The sequence below is a fragment of the Panthera onca genome, chromosome D3, assembly GCF_046562875.1.
Source record: "Panthera onca isolate mPanOnc1 chromosome D3, mPanOnc1 haplotype 2, whole genome shotgun sequence".
NCBI classification, from domain to species: Eukaryota; Metazoa; Chordata; class Mammalia; order Carnivora; family Felidae; genus Panthera; species Panthera onca.
Genome location: NC_138350.1, coordinates 79,157,280 through 79,178,091, shown reverse-complemented (window position 1 = coordinate 79,178,091; position 20,812 = coordinate 79,157,280). Strand labels below are relative to the sequence as shown.

At 35.1% G+C, this 20,812-nt stretch overlaps 1 protein-coding gene across 7 annotated transcripts in view; it reads right to left on the bottom strand.

The window, feature by feature from the left end:
• RELCH (RAB11 binding and LisH domain, coiled-coil and HEAT repeat containing) overlaps positions 1–20,812 on the bottom strand; it is a 114,685-nt gene that overhangs the window by 11,335 nt on the left and 82,538 nt on the right. For 4 of the 7 annotated variants that reach the window (XM_078435167.2, XM_060614001.2, XM_078435166.1 and 1 more), the window contains 8 exons: positions 19,799–19,905; positions 18,745–18,844; positions 13,879–13,961; positions 13,037–13,100; positions 11,496–11,634; positions 7,448–7,564; positions 2,959–3,047; positions 35–105 (listed from right to left, as the gene is read on the bottom strand). In XM_078435167.2, coding sequence (XP_078291293.1) covers positions 35–105; positions 2,959–3,047; positions 7,448–7,564; positions 11,496–11,634; positions 13,037–13,100; positions 13,879–13,961; positions 18,745–18,844; positions 19,799–19,905 — 770 coding nt within the window. Of the gene's footprint in view, positions 1–34; positions 106–2,958; positions 3,048–7,447; positions 7,565–11,495; positions 11,635–13,036; positions 13,101–13,302; positions 13,386–13,878; positions 13,962–18,744; positions 18,845–19,798; positions 19,906–20,812 lie in introns of those variants that run through there. The other 3 variants (XM_060614002.2, XM_078435168.1, XM_078435169.1) reach the window with 3 other exon arrangements.

The window sequence follows — 20,812 nt, the reverse complement described above, 5'->3', positions numbered from 1 at the left end:
ATATGAAGCCTTAAAAAAAGAATTCATGTCTTACCCTTGAGGCTCTTGGACGGTCTTGTTCTCTACTTTTTGTTCACATTCCTTTATCATGGAACTTAAAATAACCTGATTTCAAAAAAAAGGACTTTAGTAAAATACAATTTACAATAGTGAAATGCTATTGTTTAATCTAAAGTTCTTTAATTTAATTTTTAATAGTCCCATAAACTATGACTATTTAAAAATGTAAGGTTTTGGCAGTTACTCCGTTAAAGGAATTCACATTAGATTGCTATGGTAGGTACAGAAATAGCTTTAAAAGACCTCAATCATATAATCTTCACTAACCTTCCTTCTGAATCTGGTATCAATTCTCCTTTAGCTTTCCCTACCATCTAATGTTAAAAGTAAAATTTGTATATGTCTAGACATTGAACATATACACATACCACGGTTACACATTATTTTCCCAGGAAAAGCTGTTCTGTCCCATGCCCCCTTGTTTTCTCCAGGTTGCAAACAGCAAGATGCTCTGTTTTAATGTCTAAAGCAGAGACCAGGTATAGGTCTGTGGCTACTAAAATATAGATGGGAATATAATGGGCATCTAAGAGTTAACATCATGTTTGCACAGAGACTGAATGAATGATGGAAAGGGTGACGGGATCTAAGCTGCTCCTCCAATCGCTGGCAACCTCACCAGAAACTGAATGGTCTTGAATATTCTTGGCCCGCGTTTGGGTATGGAGGTCACTAAACAACCAGTATTTACTGTCACCTACTATGTGCCAGGAACTTTTTTAGATATACAGAATGCACAAATAAGACAGACAACATTCCCTCCTTACGGAGAGCTTATGTTCTTGACAATAAATACAAAAAAATTGGTGAGTTATATAATACATTAGAAGGTGATAGGGCTTTGAAAAGAGTATTGAGTTAAAATATGGGGAGCCAGGGGTCAAGACACAGAGTGTTCCAATTTACACGGAGGTGTCCCCAGCAGGCTTCATGGAGATGACATGTAAGGAAAAGCCTGGGGGAGATGAAGGAGCAAGTGTTTTATACACTGGGAAGAGGCTGAGCAAAGGCTCCATCTAAGGGAGAGTATGTCCATCATGTTCTAAGCAAGGAGACCAGAGTGGTGGGTGCAGAGTGAGCAGGCGAGAGGGTAGAAGATGAGAAGTGAAGCGGGGGGCGGGGGGGGGGGGTGGGCAGATCTTACAGTGCTTTGCAGATTATAGTGAGGACTTTGGTTATTAAATGAGGCTTCTGTCACATGCATGTTAGATCTAGAATCATCCTTTTTTGAATCTTTTCTGGCTTTCCACTCTGATCTCACAGATTATAGATTTTGCTTGTTTGTTTTAAATGTTTATTTATTTTGAGAGGGAGTATGTGCACATGTGAGTGGGAGAGGGGCAGCGAGAGAGAGAGGGAGGGAGAGAGGGAGGGAGAGAGAGAGAGAGATAGAGAATTCCAAGCAGTTTCCATGCTGTTAGTGCAGAGCCGGATGTGGGGCTCGATCTCATGAACTGTGAGATCATGACTTGAGCTGAAATCCAGAGTTGGACAGTTAACTGACTGAGCTACAGAGGTGCCCTTTAGATTTTGTTCGTTTAGCTGGGTTTTCCTTTATTATTATTATTATCATCCCCCTAAAAAGGGGGAGTTTTTTGTACTTTTTCTTCTGCTCCCTGCATTGTCTGTTTCCTCCAGTATTCTCTTTCTCGCATGTATGTTTTCATCTACGTCTTTCATGTGAGAGGTTTCTCAAATGGCTGGTGATCTTGGGATGTCCATTAAAGACTAGGGCACTAAAATGCTGATTAGAATCTCTTCATGCATGAGTAACTTCACTTTAAGGTGAATTGGGCAAAAACCAAACTTCTATCTTTTTCCCCCTGTGGGTATAAACCTAGCTGCCAGCATTTTTGGATCCAAGAAGGTGAAAAGTAATGAGGTTTCAATCACTATGCCTTCACTTAATTTCCCTCTTCTCATCATAGCCCTCACTCATTCCTGCTCTCAGCTATGTGGGATAGCTCAAGTTTAGAAAATAAAGCTCTAGTCTTCTACCAAGGTTGGAAAGGGAATCTGGGAGACTGATACCTCCTCAACTTGATAAATGGTATCTATAAAACACACCAAGCAAAGGAGAAATCGATAATTCCCAATCATAACTTTAATATGTGTTTCAACTGCTAACAGAAGATCACAAAAAACCTGATAAAAACATAGGAGAATTAAATCTTAATTGACCTTATTAAACAAAACTCAGGGATCAATAAGTAATAGAAATGAGAATTTACTTTGAACGCTAATGAAGACACAACGTAGCAAATGCACAGGTGGTATCTCAAGGGATACACTTAGTCTTAAGTTCAGGTATCAGAAAAGAAAAGTTTAAAAATAAATAATCTAAGCTTCCTCTGTAAAAATCTGGAAAAATAGAAAAAAAAATCAAACCTACCATGGGAATGGGTAGATAAACAAGCTGAAAATGCAGAATAGGAAATAAATGATAAACAGGGTTTTGGAGGAAACAAGAAGAAAAACAGAATAAAAGAGTGTTGAGGAAATTGAGACAGAAAACAGAAACTTTCCTTCTAAGAAAGTTAATGGTCAGAGATAAAAATTGTATAGCATTTTACAGATCAGAAAGCATTCCGTGTACCTTAGCTCATTAGATTCTAACTATATTCAGTGAAGGAAAGTATGTTATCCCTACTATACAGAATGAAACAGAGGATCAAAGACGATAAAGGGGTTTCTCAAGATCTCCCGACCAGTAAATAAAAATCCATAAGATGACACTATACTGTATTTCAAATGTTAAAATATAAAATATTAAAATTTAAAAGCACAGCATATCATACTCATGCCTCACACAAAGAAGAATGCAAGTCTGAAGAGGAGACAGTAAAACCTAGGAATGTGGCGCGGATAATCAGTGGCTTCACCATCATGGGAGCTCACCTCGTGCTCCGGAGAAAGATGCTCCATGTCGGTCCGTAAACATCTGAGACCAGGTAAAAAGTGATTAACCATTAAATCCTCTGAAATGACTTGAGACCAGGGAGTTAAGGGAGTGAAAAACAAACAAACCGGTATGTCCAACAGAACAAGAGAATAACAACAATGACGTAACAACAACAAGAGAATAACAACAATGACGCCTCAGGCGTGCAGATCACTTGGAGAAAACAGGCTTCCCTCAAGCATGATTCTCATTTGTTGAGTTAGTTACTTATCAAGAGTCAACTGTGTTAATTCCCACAAATCCTTTACGTCAGTGGTATGGATTATTGTAACATTACATAATTTAATTACATGTTATGTAAACACATGAAATGAGTGTAAACAGTAAATCATGTAATTTAATTGGATATTTAAATGAGTGTGAAATGAAAATTAATGTTTCCATGACAACTAAATCGAAAAGTTTAGAAAAAAACGGTAAAGGCCAATTGCTTAAAATGTGGCTGTTTAATTATGGATGTATGAAACAAGTGTAAAAGGTTAGGAAAAATATAAAAATCTGAAAAAGGTCTACACCCAGTATCAGAAATGTTTCCAGATCCTCTTTAAAGAAACATAAACTGAAAATCAAAATTACATCATGGATGTGGTTTATTTAAGAAAGATACTTTACTCAGCAGACTTACACAAAAGAAATGCCTCAGTCCTACATCAAAACATTGGTAAAGAAAATATGTATATTAAGTTAAAGTAAGTTATATACACTATTTCCTTGATGTCCTGCTTTAACCATCCTATTAAACGGACCTGCTATTGGTCCTAATTGAATTGGGTAAGAGAACTTTTGTTGTAATAATATAAATTTAGTATTAGTTACGTTTCCTGGTCACTTTTGAGTTTTATTGATTATTCTGACATTCAAAGGGATCAAGAAAAAGGGTGCATTTCTCATGAAAACAACTCACTGTTTATTAACATCACATTCTCACCTCATCATAGTTGTTGGCCATTTAAAAATAGTTATTTAATGTTATACCATATTAAGGTGAAAAATGCCAATAAATGAGTTCCCTTATAAAGATGGGTTAATTAGGGGCGCCTGGATTGGTGGAGTGTCTGACTCTTGATTCTGGCTCAGGTCATGATCTCAGGGTTGTGGGATCAAGCCCCACGTTGGGCTCCGTGCTCTGCATGGAGCCTGCTTAAGATTCTCCCTCCCTCCCTTCCTCCCTCCATCTCCCCCTACCCCTCTCCCCAGCTCACACTCTCTTTCTAAAAGAGAAAAAAAAAAGTTTACCAGTCTTTTTTGTAAAAAAAAAAATAATGAATTTTACTAAGTATAATATATAACTTTTACCTTAAAAATAGTTATGATCTAAATAAACTTAAAAAAATAGTTATGAATAAAAGCTGTTTGTAAACAAGCCTCCTATAACAAGTGACTTATAAGTACTAAAAATATAGATGACATTTGGTTGAACCAATTCCTGTAGTCATACAGAGGGCTACAACATAATGGCTACATAGTTTTGTTTTCTAGATATGGGGAAAATACCACCAAAATGTAACTGTGAGTGACCTTTCGACTGGCAGTCAAGAGTCTGATCTAGAGAAATATGGATACCGATTGAGAAGCCGAAGATGGCCTTATTTGTTGGTAAAGGGTTAAGTCTCCCCCCTCTCTTTCTACTTACTGTTTGGTTCTACCCTTTCCCTGTAGAATCACACAATCTTTGTTAGAGGTCATTTCACCCTATCTGATATTAGGAATCAACTCTACCTCATCTGTGAGTGATGGCCACAAAGTCTCTAAGTGCTAACACTGATAGGACATTCGTAGTTTCGTAACAGGTTCAATCCATTTTTAATAGCTAAATTAGCAAGTTTTTCTTATAAATAAAATCAGACTCTCTGTAACCTTCTTGTGTTAGCTCTCCACCTGAGTTACACAGTGTGCTTAACCCTTCTTCTATATAACCTTTAAAATAATATTTAAAAAAATAATTTTTGAATCACCTTGTCATCCCCAAGCCATCTCTTCTCCAGCTTAAACATTTCTAAATTCCTTTGATTTTTTTTAAACAGAATTTCTTCACTTATTACTATACCTAATGTTAAACACTATAGTTTTTCCATGTCCTTATTAAAATGTGATGTTGAGAGGAATACTCTTGTGTTCTATCAGGTTAGAATGCAGTGGAACAGCAGAACAGATTTGGATCACAGGACAATGTGATTTTATTGTGGCCACACCACTCTGTTGACACAAGCTATGACTCATTCAGAACTAACACATTTAGTATTCGAACAGGGTCTATTGTTAAGATGTTCTTCCCCTTACTATATTGGTGTAAAGACTTTATTATATTATTCTATATTGTGTACATACCTAAACACACACTAATATTCTTTCTATACAGATTCTATTCTCTTTAGAAACCACTGCCTTGCCCACTTGGAATAAGTGGTTTTATACACCTAGAATTTTTGATCTTTTGACTTTCCAGTTTACCTTGAGGCATACTCCTTAAGGAACTCTCTGCCATAGATTATACATCACTTTTTGCTTAAGTTTTTAAACATCTACTTTCACAGAGTCTAGGGAAGGTACAAACATAGCGATATTTTCTTTCTTTGACATGCCATTATTACTTTCTTGAAAGGGTCTTGTCACTTCTCCATTAGTAAAGACTTGTTCCTTACTAATTCAGAATATCACTTCCTCTTTTTGCTTCCTCTATTTTCTCTAAGTAGAAAATGCCAACGAGATAAATCAAGAATAATAGCAAGTTCTCCTTTTAGTGGAAATAAACTTATAGAAGATACATGGATAGTTGAAGTACAAAATTACCAAAATACAGTGTCTCTGCCACTTTATAATTTGCATTATAAAAAACATGGCTTATGTCATCCACAGGAAGAGGTAATTTATATTAATTGATTCCTAAAAATAAAATGCTCTCAACTATGCACTGAACTTAAAGTTTTAACATTTCCAAAAGGACAAATAGCTCCTTAACAGATAGCTCTATGTTTCTACTTTCCCTGCTTGATTTATTCAAAACAAAATCTCCCATTGGGAACATTCCAGTCAAGAATCCAGTGCCAATGAACTGGTATATACCAAAATAGCCATCAGTGGTATTTTGGAACATATCTACCTTATTTAAAATTACCTGTTCACTTTACTTACTACTTCAAGCTGGTATATAACAATATGGAACCATAAATATCAATGCAACTCTTTCTGTGTCCTCCAGGAACCTCTCTCTACTGTCATTTTTCCTGTTAGAATTCTCTGATTATGTTGTCTAGCATTAGCTTCTATAGTTCTGTTTGAGTAGTCAGCCTTTCAGTCCTTTTTCAATCTCTTATTTCCTCTTTTTTGACCTCGCCTGCCTTTTCATGGGAGAACACAGAAGCTGGAGCTCACTCTGCTCATCTTGATCTCTGCTTCCTTCTTGGTTTTATTTTACTAGTCCTGGGACAGTAAAGAGAGCACGTAACAGGACAGCTAAAGTTCTTTTTCTAGTCACAGTTTTGCTTTTAACTATAAAAAAAATAGAAGTCACTAATGTCTTTAAGCTTTAGTTTAATCATTTATAAAATGTAGTAGTTGACATGAGTTAGATGATCTTAGAGCTTTCCTTCAGTTTAAAAAATCATTTTTTTTTTTTAAACATTTATTTATTATTGAGAGACAGAGAGAGACAGAGCATGAGCAGGGGAGGGACAAAGAGGAGGAGACACAGAATCTGAAGCAGGCTCCAGGCTCTGAGCTGTCAGCACAGAGCCTGACATGGGTCTCAAACTCAAAAACCTCAAGATCATGACCTGAGCCGAAGTCGGATGCTTACTGGAGTGAGCCACCCAGGTGCCCCATTTTTTTTTTTTTTTTTTTTTTTTTTGAGAAAGAGAGAGTGTGAGTGGGGAGAGGGGCAGAAGGGGAGAGAACCCTAGGGTCATGACCGGAGCCGAAATCAAGAGCCAGACGCTCAACTGACTGAGCCACCCAGGTGCCCTGAGTTTTCCTTCGGTTCTACCATCACTGGAGATGATCAGCCATGTTGGCACTGTATTTTTCAATGAGTGATATCTCGCCATAGCATTCCACCGGACATGGATGGTTAAACCTTCACTGAAAGACCCAAATGCCAGAACACATACAAGGCTTCCTTTTGATTAACAGAAGCCTCAGCTATGATCATTTCTTGCTCAGTGACATAGCCAATTAACATAGACAAAACTTTAGTCAATGTTTTCAAAACTGTAAAACATAAAAGCACAGAGGACTTAAAATGATCTTTTAAACTTATGAGAGCTAGAATAAGGAGTGGGGCGAGTCAAATCAAAATTTTAATTTTCTATAATCATTATATAAGTAAGTCGAAGAGAAAAAAATATTCGTTTCCAAACTTCAACAACGGAGATTCCACCGCAAGATTGGTCATATAAATATAGATACACGTTAATAAAGCAAGGATACAACAACAGGAAAGTGCACTGTAAGCTTCAAAAAGATGGGTGGCAATATCCAGTCTTTTAGAATCCACAATTTGTAAGTTGTTCACCAAGGCTAACTTATGCAAGTGTGGTATAACAACTGAAAAAAGAAAAAGAAATTTAGATTTTTCTCTAAAACGTTGCACACACCACATTCATCTGTTGAACAAAATTTTTTTCATTTTAAAATTTATAAAATTTCATTTTAATTTCTAGATGATTTCAAAAGGTTACCCAAATCCTTTACTTGCTTTTTCATACTAGAGAGGAAAGCATGTTTTCCGGAATAAGAACATTTGGGAGGAAGAGACCATAGCACTGGCACTATAACCTAATTAAGAGGATGTATACAGGTCACTTGGCCTCACTGAAATTAAATTTCCTAATTTGAAGGATGAAACCCAAATCAACAAATGTAAACAACCCACCTCTTGTGTTACTATTATCTTTACAAATAAGTTTTATCTTTACAAATAAAAATCAGGTATTACCATTGTTATTAAACAAAAGATAAATATAGTATACTTATTCTTCTTCAACATCAAATTATTTAACTCCTTCATGAAACAATTCTTTTTTTTAACTTTATTTTTTTCTTTTAAAATTTACATCCACATTAGTTAGTATATAGTGAAGCAATGATTTCAGTAGATTCCTTAATGCCCCTTCCCCATTTAGCCCATCCCCCCTCCCACAACCCCTCCGGCAACCCTCAGTTTGTTCTCCATATTTATGAGTCTCTTTTGTTTTGTCCCCCTCCCTGTTTTTATATTATTTTTGTTTCCCTTCCCTTATGTTCATCTGTTTTGTTTCTTAAAGTCCTCATATGAGTGAAGTCATATAATTTTTGTCTTTCTCTGACTAATTTCATAAAACAGTTCTTAACTTTAGTTTTCTCATATTCTTAGCAAGACAAATGTCAAATAGCACTGGTGGTTTAGTTCAAGTCACTCAAAGGGCTCACAAGTCATCTTCTGTCTCAATGAATAATGTGAAATTTCAAAAACATAGACAACCTACTGCTAAAATAAAAGGGATGGCCCAAGAAACAGCATCCAATTCAGTAGCAACGAGCACATCTACTGCCCAAGATGGTGTTTTCTAAATACCAGTTCCCACGAAAACCAGGGTTCCTTGAAGAAATGGTTCCAGGGTCAGTGACTACCAAAGTGTTGCTCATAAGGCCCCTTTCTAATCTCTGCTTGGCTAGGGATCCCAAAACACCCTTCATAAGCACAGCCTTCTGACCAATTGTAGTGACTTCTTTCATGTTTGCACTGAGTTTGTCTATGTGAAAGCCATAATCTCTTCCTAGAAAAACCTCCTGCTTCTTCAGTAAACCAACAATATAATCACAACTTTTATACTTACGTTAGTAAATGGCAAAACCCCCCCACAATAACTTAGAATACCAATGGCCATTTTTAGGGAATTTTGACTTGTTAAAATTAATAACAGCATACTTAAGAGGAACTCTAGAAAAAAAATTAGGAGACAAAAACTCCAAACGTTCATTGATTTCCCTGAATTCACTGAAACTCCATTTCACTAACTGGCATGCTGAGGCCTCAACAAAATGCTGGCTCTAAAACAGTCTCTCTAGAGAATTTTTGGATTCACTTCTACCCAAATCTTTAGAAGATTCCTTGAACTTCTTTATCTATTGACACCAGGCCTATTTATTCCTCCTGCTCCTTTTCTGACCACCTATATAAGCAATCCTTTCCTTAATGTTTTTCTCAGGAACTCAATAACCATACTGCACAATCACCCCTTAAAACTGTTTAACTAGAAAACAAATTTATAGAAGTTACTTTAAACTCTAGAGCCAACTAAAGGCTATCACTAAAGATACTCCTAAATCTCAAAAGATAGAGAAAAATTTACTATAAGAACAGTTCATTATATACATATTATCCTAGCTACTACCTCTGTAGCAATTAATTTACTTAATTGATAACCTCTCAGAAGGAAATTAGTGGTTAAAAGATTTAATAACCAAGATATGCATAATTCTACAACTGACCTTCAGTGGGCAAGGAAAATAGGAAATGGACAACTTAAAGCCATTTCAGAAGCCTTTTTCTTAAGGACAGATTGGACACAGTCTAAACTACAGACGAAATAGAGATAAATCAATAGGAGAATTTATAAAAATAGATTTCAATGAACTTTCAAAAAATATTTGGGGTAGATTCAACAGCCAAAGTAAAAGGACTCTTATCCTCTATTTTTGTAAATGGGCTCAAAACTGAAATAGAGAACTTCTAAAAAAACTAACTTGAAATGTACAATTGCCATGTTAGAAAATCTCCAGCATGTGACTGAACATTTTCAGAGAGCCTTATAAAGTAAAAAAGCTGAAAACAAACAACAACAAAACGACTGCATTGTGCTCCAGATTAAACCAATGGCCCCTGAAATAAAATCAAGACCCAAAGGTCCCGTGATAATTAAGAGTTGGGAAAGAAAAAGGCCACTGGGTCAACCAATGTCCTCTATTCTCTAAAAAACAGAATGACAAATATCCAAAATGCCACTCCAAGGAAGATATTACAACCCAACAGTTCTCTGTCCTTCCTCTAAACTCCTAAAAGCAATTGTCCATAAATACAGAGAGATAACAGTATGACATCCTTGTCAATATGGGTTCTACTTTACCATTAGCCTTATTAATATAGGACATTAAATTCCTCAGGATAAAGTTTTAAAGTAAACTTTATTACACCTATTTTATTATAGGTTTATTACACCTATTCAAACAGTGGAGACGTCTATCCTCAATCTTTTCCCAAGCCAACCTTTGTTATTTTGGGACCATTATGAAAAGAAAATGTCTTTCTTCTCTGTGATGCATAAACCTTTCCTTTGAACACACACGAAAAGGTTAGATCCTGTTCTAGAGAGTTATTAACTCGACAACATGGCACACACCAAAGACTCATTGCCTATTTAGCCAATTCCTTGATCCAAGAGCCAGGACTTAGTCTCTCCACTTCAGAGCAATGACATCCTCAACAAAGCCGGTCAAAGTACCTACAGAGTTTTTACTAGGTTCACCTGTAAATTTGATATTACCGTATGTGGAACTATCCCTATTGCTAACTAAAATACCAACACTTTCCTGTTAACTAATTGTGAAATATTTCTATTTTCTCCTCATGTTATCAACATTATTACCCATTAAAAAATAATCTCGTGATTGTGTTTCTGTAGTTCAGTAAGGGTCATGCCCTCCACAGACCTTTTGGACACTGCTGTCCAAATCCTATCAACGTTTTTTGTATATTAAAAATATCATGCTGGATATGCAACAACTAGACCATGGGAAAATCCAATTTTGTACTAGAAACCAAAATGACTCAAGAAGCCAAACTTGGGGTCCTCTCTAGAGCATGTCAAATTGCTAAAAATTAAAGGACTAAAGTACAGCAGGGATAACTGACATGCTTTTGGAGTAATAATTACTGGATGATTTGATGCCACTAAAGGAAATTACTGTCATAAAGGCTGAGGCCCACAGTAAAAGAGGTATTATAGAAACTAGAGAAAATGCTTTAGCAGATAATCATGCAGATCATTTAGTAGATCAAAAAGCTATACAATAAAACAAAATCATTTATCATAGCTGAATGGCATAGTAAGTGCAAGAAAAGCACATTTTTCATAAGAACATGTCTAGAAACACATAAAAATTTCCTTAAAAATGAGAGTTAAATAATAAGCTCTGAATATAACTCAGCACAGTATTTTGAAATTCAGTTATTTAAAAATGTTTTAAAAATGACTTCAAAGTGTTTATGAGGTACTTTTCATATGTGTTACAACAATCGGTGTATAGTATAAAACCCATCCATTAATAAATCGTATACTGATCAGTTCACAATAATCAGCTTGGTTCACTTTTACCTTTCAGTATACAGAAGATAAAGTGTACGAGAGTTTTAATATAGGACAAATCCTGAGAGGAGCTTCTGGTTTCGATCTTACATTACAAGTCAGAAAAAAAAAGGGTAAAAAATGCAACTTACACTCATCTCGGAACCTTGGCTCTGCATTAGGCCCAACTCTACCAAATGTTTTTATGATCTCTGTATGCAAAGAATACTGGTCTTGGTACTGAGGATCTTCCAGAAAAGAAGCCAACTGCATTTTCACTCTTTCCAGCAACTTAAAATTAGATATTTTACAGTTATTTCAAAGAATTTTAAAAACTGAGTAGAGTTGTTAAAGAGAAAGATACATATTAAACATGGCTTTCAGCATGGGTTCAAATGATTTATATCAACATGACAGTAGAAGCCTGGAATTAAACAACACATTTTCATTTATGCTTGCTAATTCTTCTTTCTTTATTTTTTGAAAATACAAACATTCCCTTAAAAACTACAGAAACAAAAGACCCCCACAGTATTTAGAGAAAAACAATATTTATAGTGATTTTGTATCTAAATTTTAAGTCTCAAAACCAATCACAGTAAGTTACCCAATTATTCACCTTCTGAAAGCAATGAGTCATTAATGACTTATATCTTACTCACATTTCCCTAAAAGACATTTTTATTTTAGGATTTAAGAATATGTTGAAATTCTGCCAAGACTGCAAGCTTTGCAGAATGATACTTTTTAATGTTGCTTCACCAGTGAAATACATAAGGAAAAAATGGAAAACTTCCCCCCTCCCACCCCATAAGTAACAAAGTTGTTTAATTTTTATTATTAGAAAATCTGTATGACAAGGGAATTTCATAAAATAGTGTTTCTTTTTTGGGGGGTAAAATGTGTATTTCCATTTAAGTGGCTATGTGATATGTCCACAGATGACTTATCTTCTAATCCGTAGGGTTTCTCGTTTGTATAAAAACATGTCCAATCTGATAACAAAGAATGAAATTCTGATACTAATTTTGAGAAGTGTCTTCGAGTTAATGTTACAGATAGAACCTAACACCCGTGAAACTAAATCACAAGTTTCTAAATCAAAATATACTTTCAGAAAGACCTTGATGATCTCCTGCAGTGGACATGACAGAGGGCTGTCACAGTGACGTGCACTACAATAAGAGGATGCCAGCCCACTAGACTTGCACATCACTGATCACAGTTACGAGAACAGAGGTGCCCTCTAGCCTCCATTTGTAAACCTGGGATAGGTCTGTGGTCCTAAAGTTATCAGTCAAATTGCCTTCAAATCTGTGCAAACTGGCAATCAGGAATTTACGTAAGACTATCCAGAAGTCTATCGGATAACGGAAGGCTTTGGAACTAGATCTGGTTTGAAGGATTACCCAAGACTGCCATACTCAGCTAGGCTTAAAAGAGAACATCTAGGAGTTGGCTTGTACTTAATTCTCTAATTGAGAAGATAGACTAGAGATTTCCTTAGGATATGAAAATACACTTTGGATAAGGCTATCATGTTTTCAAATCCTGAGATAGTCCTCTGGCCCACAACCAACTAAGAGATATAAAAAAAGTTATAATACTCCCTTCCCCCTACCACTGGCTGCATGGATGGTAATGTATCATCACCTCAACAGTACAGAGATAATAAATTTCAATCATTTCCTACCTCTCTTTGAATAACCGTTTCCATAATAGTGCCAAAGGCCGGAATTGTGGCAATCCGGACAGAGCTGTTAGAATTAAAAAAGAAAGAAACTGAAACTTTCTTTGAGATGAAAAGCTGATTATTAAAATGTGTATCACAGTTAAGTATAAGGTAAATATACTGTATTAGTCTCTAGCAATGACAAATTAAATTAAAAAAAAGCAGACCAAGAAGAATGCTCAAAAAGACAGACAGGATAACTTAAGGTCGCAGTCTGTGGAACTCACAATTCAGGATCACTGGACAAGGTAACAAGGGCCGGAGCAACCCGCTTGTCAACTAACGCTTCACTCATGCCTCGAAGAGTCAGCTGTAAACCAGTCAACATGCAATAAAAAATGGTTTGGTAAACTGGAATGAGAACTGGGTTAGCTGTGACTGAGGATGGGCAGGCAGACTCATTGGTCTTTCTTGGTTTAGTCACCCACACGAGACATTAAAATGTTAAGCCTTTGGTTCATGCCACTATACTTACTGGTAACAACATGTTAGTGAGATTAGCAGAGCATCCTTTCTCGGCTTGGAAGAAATAGTCCATCAGCATATTTTAAGTTTAGGAAATGTTTACTGAGAATACTATTAATGTATTCTTTTCGATACATGGCCTCCAAATGTGAAAGTTGACTTAAAAAAAAAAGATACATGAACAGTATAATAAAGTTTAAAATCAAGTGAACATAATCCAATATTATTATTTTGAAGAGATAAATCTATTCTTTAATGAATTGAAAAGCTGATGGTTATTTCTTGATAGGCACATTTTGAAAGGGATGCTGAATGTAAAAGGCAGGGATGACACTTACATTTCAGGGTCACTGGAGAGAGTAATGAGAGCAGGAACAACCCTCTGAGCTACCAGAGTTTCATTCACCCCCTTCACCAACAGCTGATTGGTCAGCGCAGGGGGTATTCACAGGTGATGCATGGAAAGAGCAAACACAGTGCCATGGGAAGAAGAAAGGAACGACCAAGAGAAAGAGAGAAAACACAAAAGCAAAACCAAAATTAGAAGCTAAGCAAATATTGCTACTAGAGTGCTTTAATAAAGGGAGAGAATGCTTGGGAGGAAAACAAAGCTTAAATAGCTTAGCAGTCCACAAAAACAGAGTGTATCACCAATTCAATGGCAGTTTGTACTTTTGGTCAAAGTCTCCATGCAATTTCCATGTTCGATTAAAATGCAATTTAAAAGAAAGCCTTTCTTTGTGTCTTTCTTTCTTTCTTTCTTTCTTTCTTTCTGGATAAAAAGAAGATATATACTGGATTCTATGGTTAAAATTCTTGAAGAAAATCTGCTGTCGTTTTATTATGACCAACAAGGTACAAACTGGACTGTTTTTAAACCAAACTCAAATGGCTAGCAGCCACCACTAAACTGCTTCTGATTGTTCTACGGCAAGTCAACTTAAAAATCACAGGGAAACTCCCAACCTTTTACATCACATAGCTTTCTCTTTTGAGGTACAAAGACACATAATGCAGCCTGAGTGGAAAGTAGTACATGTGGGAATTAGATCTGGGTTCAGACTCCAGCTCTCCACTTAGCAGCCATGTGGCCTTAGATGCATTACGTAATCTTCTTGAAACTCAGTTTTCTCATCTGAAAATGGTAACACTGTTATCTACCTTAAAGGATCATCGTGCTACTAACTGTACAAAATATGCCTAAATATTGTGTCTGCAAAGATTAGGCATTCAAGAAATGTGAGTTTAATTGTGAGTACTACAAGGATATAAGCTTTATGATATATTTGAAAAAAGAAATTATTAATTAAAAAACTGTTTTGACTGCTTCAAGTAGTTAGCATTTACAGTTTGTTTTACATTTCTCTAAAAGCTCAAATGAATAAGAAAATAAACACGATAAGCACAATTAGACCTACTTCTATAACCTAATGGTAAAATAATTCATTTAGCAACCAACCCTAAATCTAGAACAGGAGGACAATATTTTGGAGCGTTATACATTTTGTTTTTAAAAGGGCCACATCCCAGGGTGCCCGGTGGCTCAGTCAGTTAAGCGTTGACTCCTGAGTTTGGCTTGGTTGGGGAGGTTGACAACCGTGTAGGGATCCGTGTGATGATAGCGTGGAGCCTGCTAGAGATTCTGGCTCTCCTCTCTCTGCCCCTCCTCCCGCTCATGCATGTTCTCTCTCTCAAATACACATTAAACAAGATTATAAAAAAAATAAAAGGGCAGCATCCTAATCCTACATTCTCAATGTCAGAATTTAAAAACAAATTACTTCTAAATGCTTGTCAATCTGGTCACCTTGCAGTGGAACTAGGCCTCGTGGAAGACGGAGGGGGCTGTGGAATTTTTGTAACAAAAACCCAACACTGTGCGCCTGTTAACACATTCTTCCCACACGCCGTATCAGAGACAGCAGAGCTCACCTTATGTGAAGATTCCTAACTTGACAATAATCTGTTAGCATTCAACAACTGATTCCCTTTAAAATCTACTTCAATATTCTGAACTAAATTTTATAAAAATACTTGGATAATTAGGCTGGAATAAAATGACACAAGAACTTTTGCTACTACCTTAAACATTCCAGAGGTCAGGCAGAAAGAAATAGGGGAGAGAAGTTCAAATACTGTTAAATAAAACTTTCTTCTCTGTACCTTTTTGTAAATACGATAGCTTAGATCTGAATCAGTAAAGTGTATCTTAAAATGTCTGCTACCTTGTGCCAGCCAAAAAGCATTAAAAAAAAAAAAAAAAAAAGAGGTCTAATCTAGGAGACAAGTTAAATTTTCATTGCTCTGCAGTTTGAAGTGTAATTTCTTTATTAAGCTAGAAAATCAAAAAGTAAAATTTAAGAGTTATCAATTGTTATGCGCTTTATGTACAATGTATCATTTGATCTTTAAACCTGATGAGCTAAATACAATTATTATCAATGTTTTAACAGATGAAGAAGAAACTGAGCCTTGGAGAACAAGTTAAGTAACTTGTCCAGGGTTTTAGAGGCAATAAAAAGCCAAATTAGCAAATGGACTCGTCACATCTGTCTCACAAGCCCAGGCCTTCTTTGAGTTGGCCTACTGTTACAGGCTTAGCTTCCTTATGACTGATAGGAGAAATCATTAGATGAAGTTCTTTTCTGCATCTTTTGGGAAATCCATTATGTCACATGATAAAGTTTCCTTATAAATCAATTTCAATAATAACCTGTCCCTTCCAAAAGTAATACATTGGCCTATTATTTAACAATGAAAATAATAAGATTAATTGGGTTTCCCCTTTTTGTCCTGCTGTCTGAAAACTTAGAGCTACATTTAGTGTTCAGTTTCACTAAGTATCTCATGTTATGTTCCTGGTAGATCCATTTCTTGCTTTCTTCCCAATAGTTTCCGGTCTCACATAAAAAATTTTCTTTTATTATAAATGTCCTGCTTTTTTTTTTTTTTTTTTTTAATTTTTATTTTTGAGAGAGGGTGTGAATACGGGAGGGGAGGAGAGAGAGGAAGACAGAGGATCCAAAGCAGGCTCTGCATGGACAGCAGCGAGCCTGATGCAGGGATTGAACTCATGAGCTGTGAGATCAGGCCCTGAGCCAAAGTCGGACACTCAACTGAATGAGCCACCCAGGTGCCCCTAAATGTCCTGCTTTTCATGTTTTTATTTTGAATTAACTCATTGCGGGCGAGGGGAAGCAGGCACAACTGTAAATTATAATGTATTAGTATAAAAAAATCTTTTGAAATATACTTATTTTTTTAATACAATTTTGCTCACTGTAAGAGTCACTGACAACAAAAGTAACTTTAATTTTTTCTACTGATGATTTTACTGGCATGATCACTGAAAAAAATTTTATCACAAATGAGTTGGAAAAAATATTGAAATAATTCAATTGGACTCAAGTTCATAATCAACCTGAAAGAACGCTGAAAACTGCCGAAGCATAGGTATAGTTTCCAAACCAGCACTGATTGCAAACATAGAAACCAAAACCAGACAAAAGCCACATATAAGAAATAAGGCAGAAAGAACCCAAAAACAAATAAAAAGAGAGGATGTTTCATTTTATTTAAATTATTTTCATTTCTATGGTATGCTTACCAGTGAATACATAATTTGAGAAACAAATGGTTTAAGAGAAAGAAGTAGCTTTTAGCGTCTTAGAATAAAATCCTATAATGACAAGTGTATTAAAGACATAGTTCTTTATATAAAAGGATGCACTTTTCTTTCACGGATGACTCTTTTCAGCATACTGAATAATCAAAAATTATTTATACCCACAGGAACTTATTACTACAGATCAATCTGAATTTTAAATTTGGCATTCACCTTGACAAAGAACACTTGATTATAGTTTTTTAAATCAAATATGTACAATAACTGAGGCAGTAACATGGACAGAGGATATTCAACTTCCTGGTAAGACTGGAATTTTCTTTAGATTTCACACATCTATTTTATATATTTAAAAGTTTTAGAAGGTACGTATTTTAAACATACCAGTGCTCTATTCTTCAAATGGCAATTTATCTTAAATTGTGGAAAAACTCTGAAATTCAGAAGAATTGAATTATCCAATTCTTTTTATGGAAATACACGCTTTCAGATATTTTAAGAATCACATGCATATTAGGGATAATTTTAGCCTGGATACATATACATTCTCTAAACTATTATATTACTCTGTGAAATAACAGCATGATAAGGAAAAAAAAATAATGATAATGATACCTAACATTTATTAAGTTCCTATGTGCCAGATGCTGTTTTAAGGGCTTTACTAGTATTAATTCATTTCATATTAACAAAAATCCTTTGAGATGGATACTTATTATCATTTTCATTTTGTAGATGAGGAAACTGAGGCACAGAGAAGTTTGAACTTGCCATTAAGTGGCAGAGACAGACACTGAACCCAGGCAGTTAGGCTCTATGGCAAGACTCAAGAGCAGAAAGAACACTCTAAATTAATTTTTGTCTTCAAATACAAGTTCTAGAAATATAAACCAATGAATGGATGAATGAATAAATAAATAAAGTATGGCATAATTTCCTCTATGATGGATATTTTGAATTTCAAAAGATAGGCATTTCAATTTTCATACTTAATTTGGGTAGGTGGCAACTTCAAGAAAATCCAGTTGAATTATATGAACAGTCTCTTCTCTCCTAATAAGTCTATGGACAGTTAATGTATAGGGATGTTATTCCAGACATGATTTGTGAGGAAATAATCAAGTAGAGTAATCAACAAAGTATCCCCATATTTGCAATAATTGATTTTTTAAAGTTATTCATGAATCCAACTATATTTTATAACTTTAAATATATCTTACATTGTTTTAGTTGATTTTAGTAGCCATTTTATCTCAATAAATAGAAAAGTATAGTCAGGAAAGATTTATATAAGATGGAAATTAAAATAAGATTTAAAAGAAAATTTAAGAAGTAGAACTGAGAATAACATCCAAGGGACCAATAACATCCAATTAACCAATATTGAAACATTCTTAAATATATCAAAGCTAAATTTCTGCCCCATCACACAGTACACAACTAGATACTATTCAATGCCATAAAATATACATCAACATAACATAGTATGCAAAGCCTTTAATAAAAAAAAAAATTCCCTTCTCCATCTTCCGAAGGAAATCATTATAATGAGAAATGAGAGAAGCATTTGTTTACATACCTCAAACATTCTAGCAGCGGTACATCTCACAAGTGCTGAAGTATGGACAACACCATACCATAAAACAGTTAATAATAACTCGTGGTAGGCTGGATTTGCACTGAAAGAAAAAACTCAGTGTTAAAAGCGAGGGCCACAGTGTCTTACTGGTGTATTGAAAAACACTACATTTGTAAGTAATATTAATGATAAAAATATTGGCAAAAAATATGAAATTACTCTGTATGGTTTAACAGGTTACATGCAAGACTCTTTAAAAAAGGAAGTCACCTTACAAAGCTACAAACTTTTAGCATATTCAGGAGTTATACTTTTAGGTTCTGTAAACATTTACAATTCTGATAGAAATCTCAACTCTTTAATAGCATACAAGTTAAAATGATAAAAAATAAAAGAAAATTCACCCAGGAAGAAAAAAAGAAAGAGCACTGGACTGAGTCAGATGGGTAAGTTACAACCTCTGTGGGTCTTAATTTCTGTATGTATAAAAATTGGGGAAGCAATACTTGTCCTATTTATGTCATATGTTTATTGTAGGATCAAATCAGATCAACTCAAATCACTGACATGGAAGGAGAAGTTGGCTGTGAGGCCTATTCAAATGCAAGACTGTATTGTTACCAAGTGCCCAAGCCTGTTTGCAATAAAGACAGAGATAAAATGACATTAACAGCTAGATGATGTGATTATGAGCAGGATCAGGCAATGGGATAGAAAAAGGAGCTAATGAACTTTCACTTGGAGCTCCTTTTTCAGTTTTGGGAAACTAAATTTTCTTCAAATCTGAATTTTATTTCTCCAGCTGCTTCAAAGAAAACATATGTCTATACTCTTTCCCCTACTCTTTTATTACAATGTATTGATTACAAAATATTGAGAATGTACAAATAAGCAAAACCAAAAACCAAACACCTTTAAAAGGACAAAAACTAGGCCTCAAAACCAAAAGATTTGGTGTGGATGCCAATATTTTTTGACTCAAACTATGTATCTTATAAATACAATTTAAAAACTTTACATGAATTAAAAAACAAACATAAGCTAAGATTTTTACCCCAGTTCCACAAAAGAAGCCTTCAAGCTATCAAGAGGAGCATGCGATAATGAAAGCAGGGTCATTACATCTTCTAAGAATCCCACTAACAGTTTTCGGTCTTCTTCCTACAGAGGATAAAGACTGATAATGAATTTCCAAGCAATCAAGTAGAACTAAAATACTAATTTCGTATCTATAATTATAAAGTTTTATCAAATATGGGGAAATATCCAGTCTCAGAAGCATTTTAACTAAAGATATGTATTAAACTTATCTATCTATGATCACAATGGTAAAAGGACAAAGACTATCTTGATTCATAGATCCTCAGACCTGTGCTGTTCATTATGGTAGCCACTCACCACATGCAGTTATGTAAATTTAAATTAAAAATAAAGTACAATAAAAGATTCAGTTCTTTAGTAGCACTAGTTACAATTCAAGTGCTTAATGGCCACGGGTGGCTAGCGGCTTCCTCATTGGACAGTTCAGATACAGATATGTCTGCTGTTGCAGGAAGTTTTATTAGACAGTTCTGCTTTAGAAAATGAAAAGGTATATTCTTTTATTAAAATTTATTTTTACAAATTTTAGTTCCCACTAATTTTGGCACTAAGCACTTAAATAAAACTAGTAAAAGCTATCCCCCTAACAGAAAATTGTTTCCAAGAAATTATTCTTGCAATTTCTTAGTGGTAAGAAGCTACATGCTTGTTGAAATACAGAGTACTGTGTTCTTTTTCTTTCTTTTCCTGTATCTTTTTTAAATTTTTATTTTTTATTTTTTAATATCATTTATCGTCAAGTTAGCTAACATACATTGTATACAGTGTGCTCTTGGTTTCAGGGATAGATTCCTGTGATTCATCACTTACATACAGCACCCAGTGCTCATCCGAACAAGTGCCCTCCTCAATGCCCATCACCCATTTCCCCCTCTCCCCTGCGTCCCCATCAACCCTGTTTGTTCTCTGTATTTATGAGTCTCTTAAGGGTTTGCCTCCCTGTCTGTTTGCAGTCATATCCTTGATT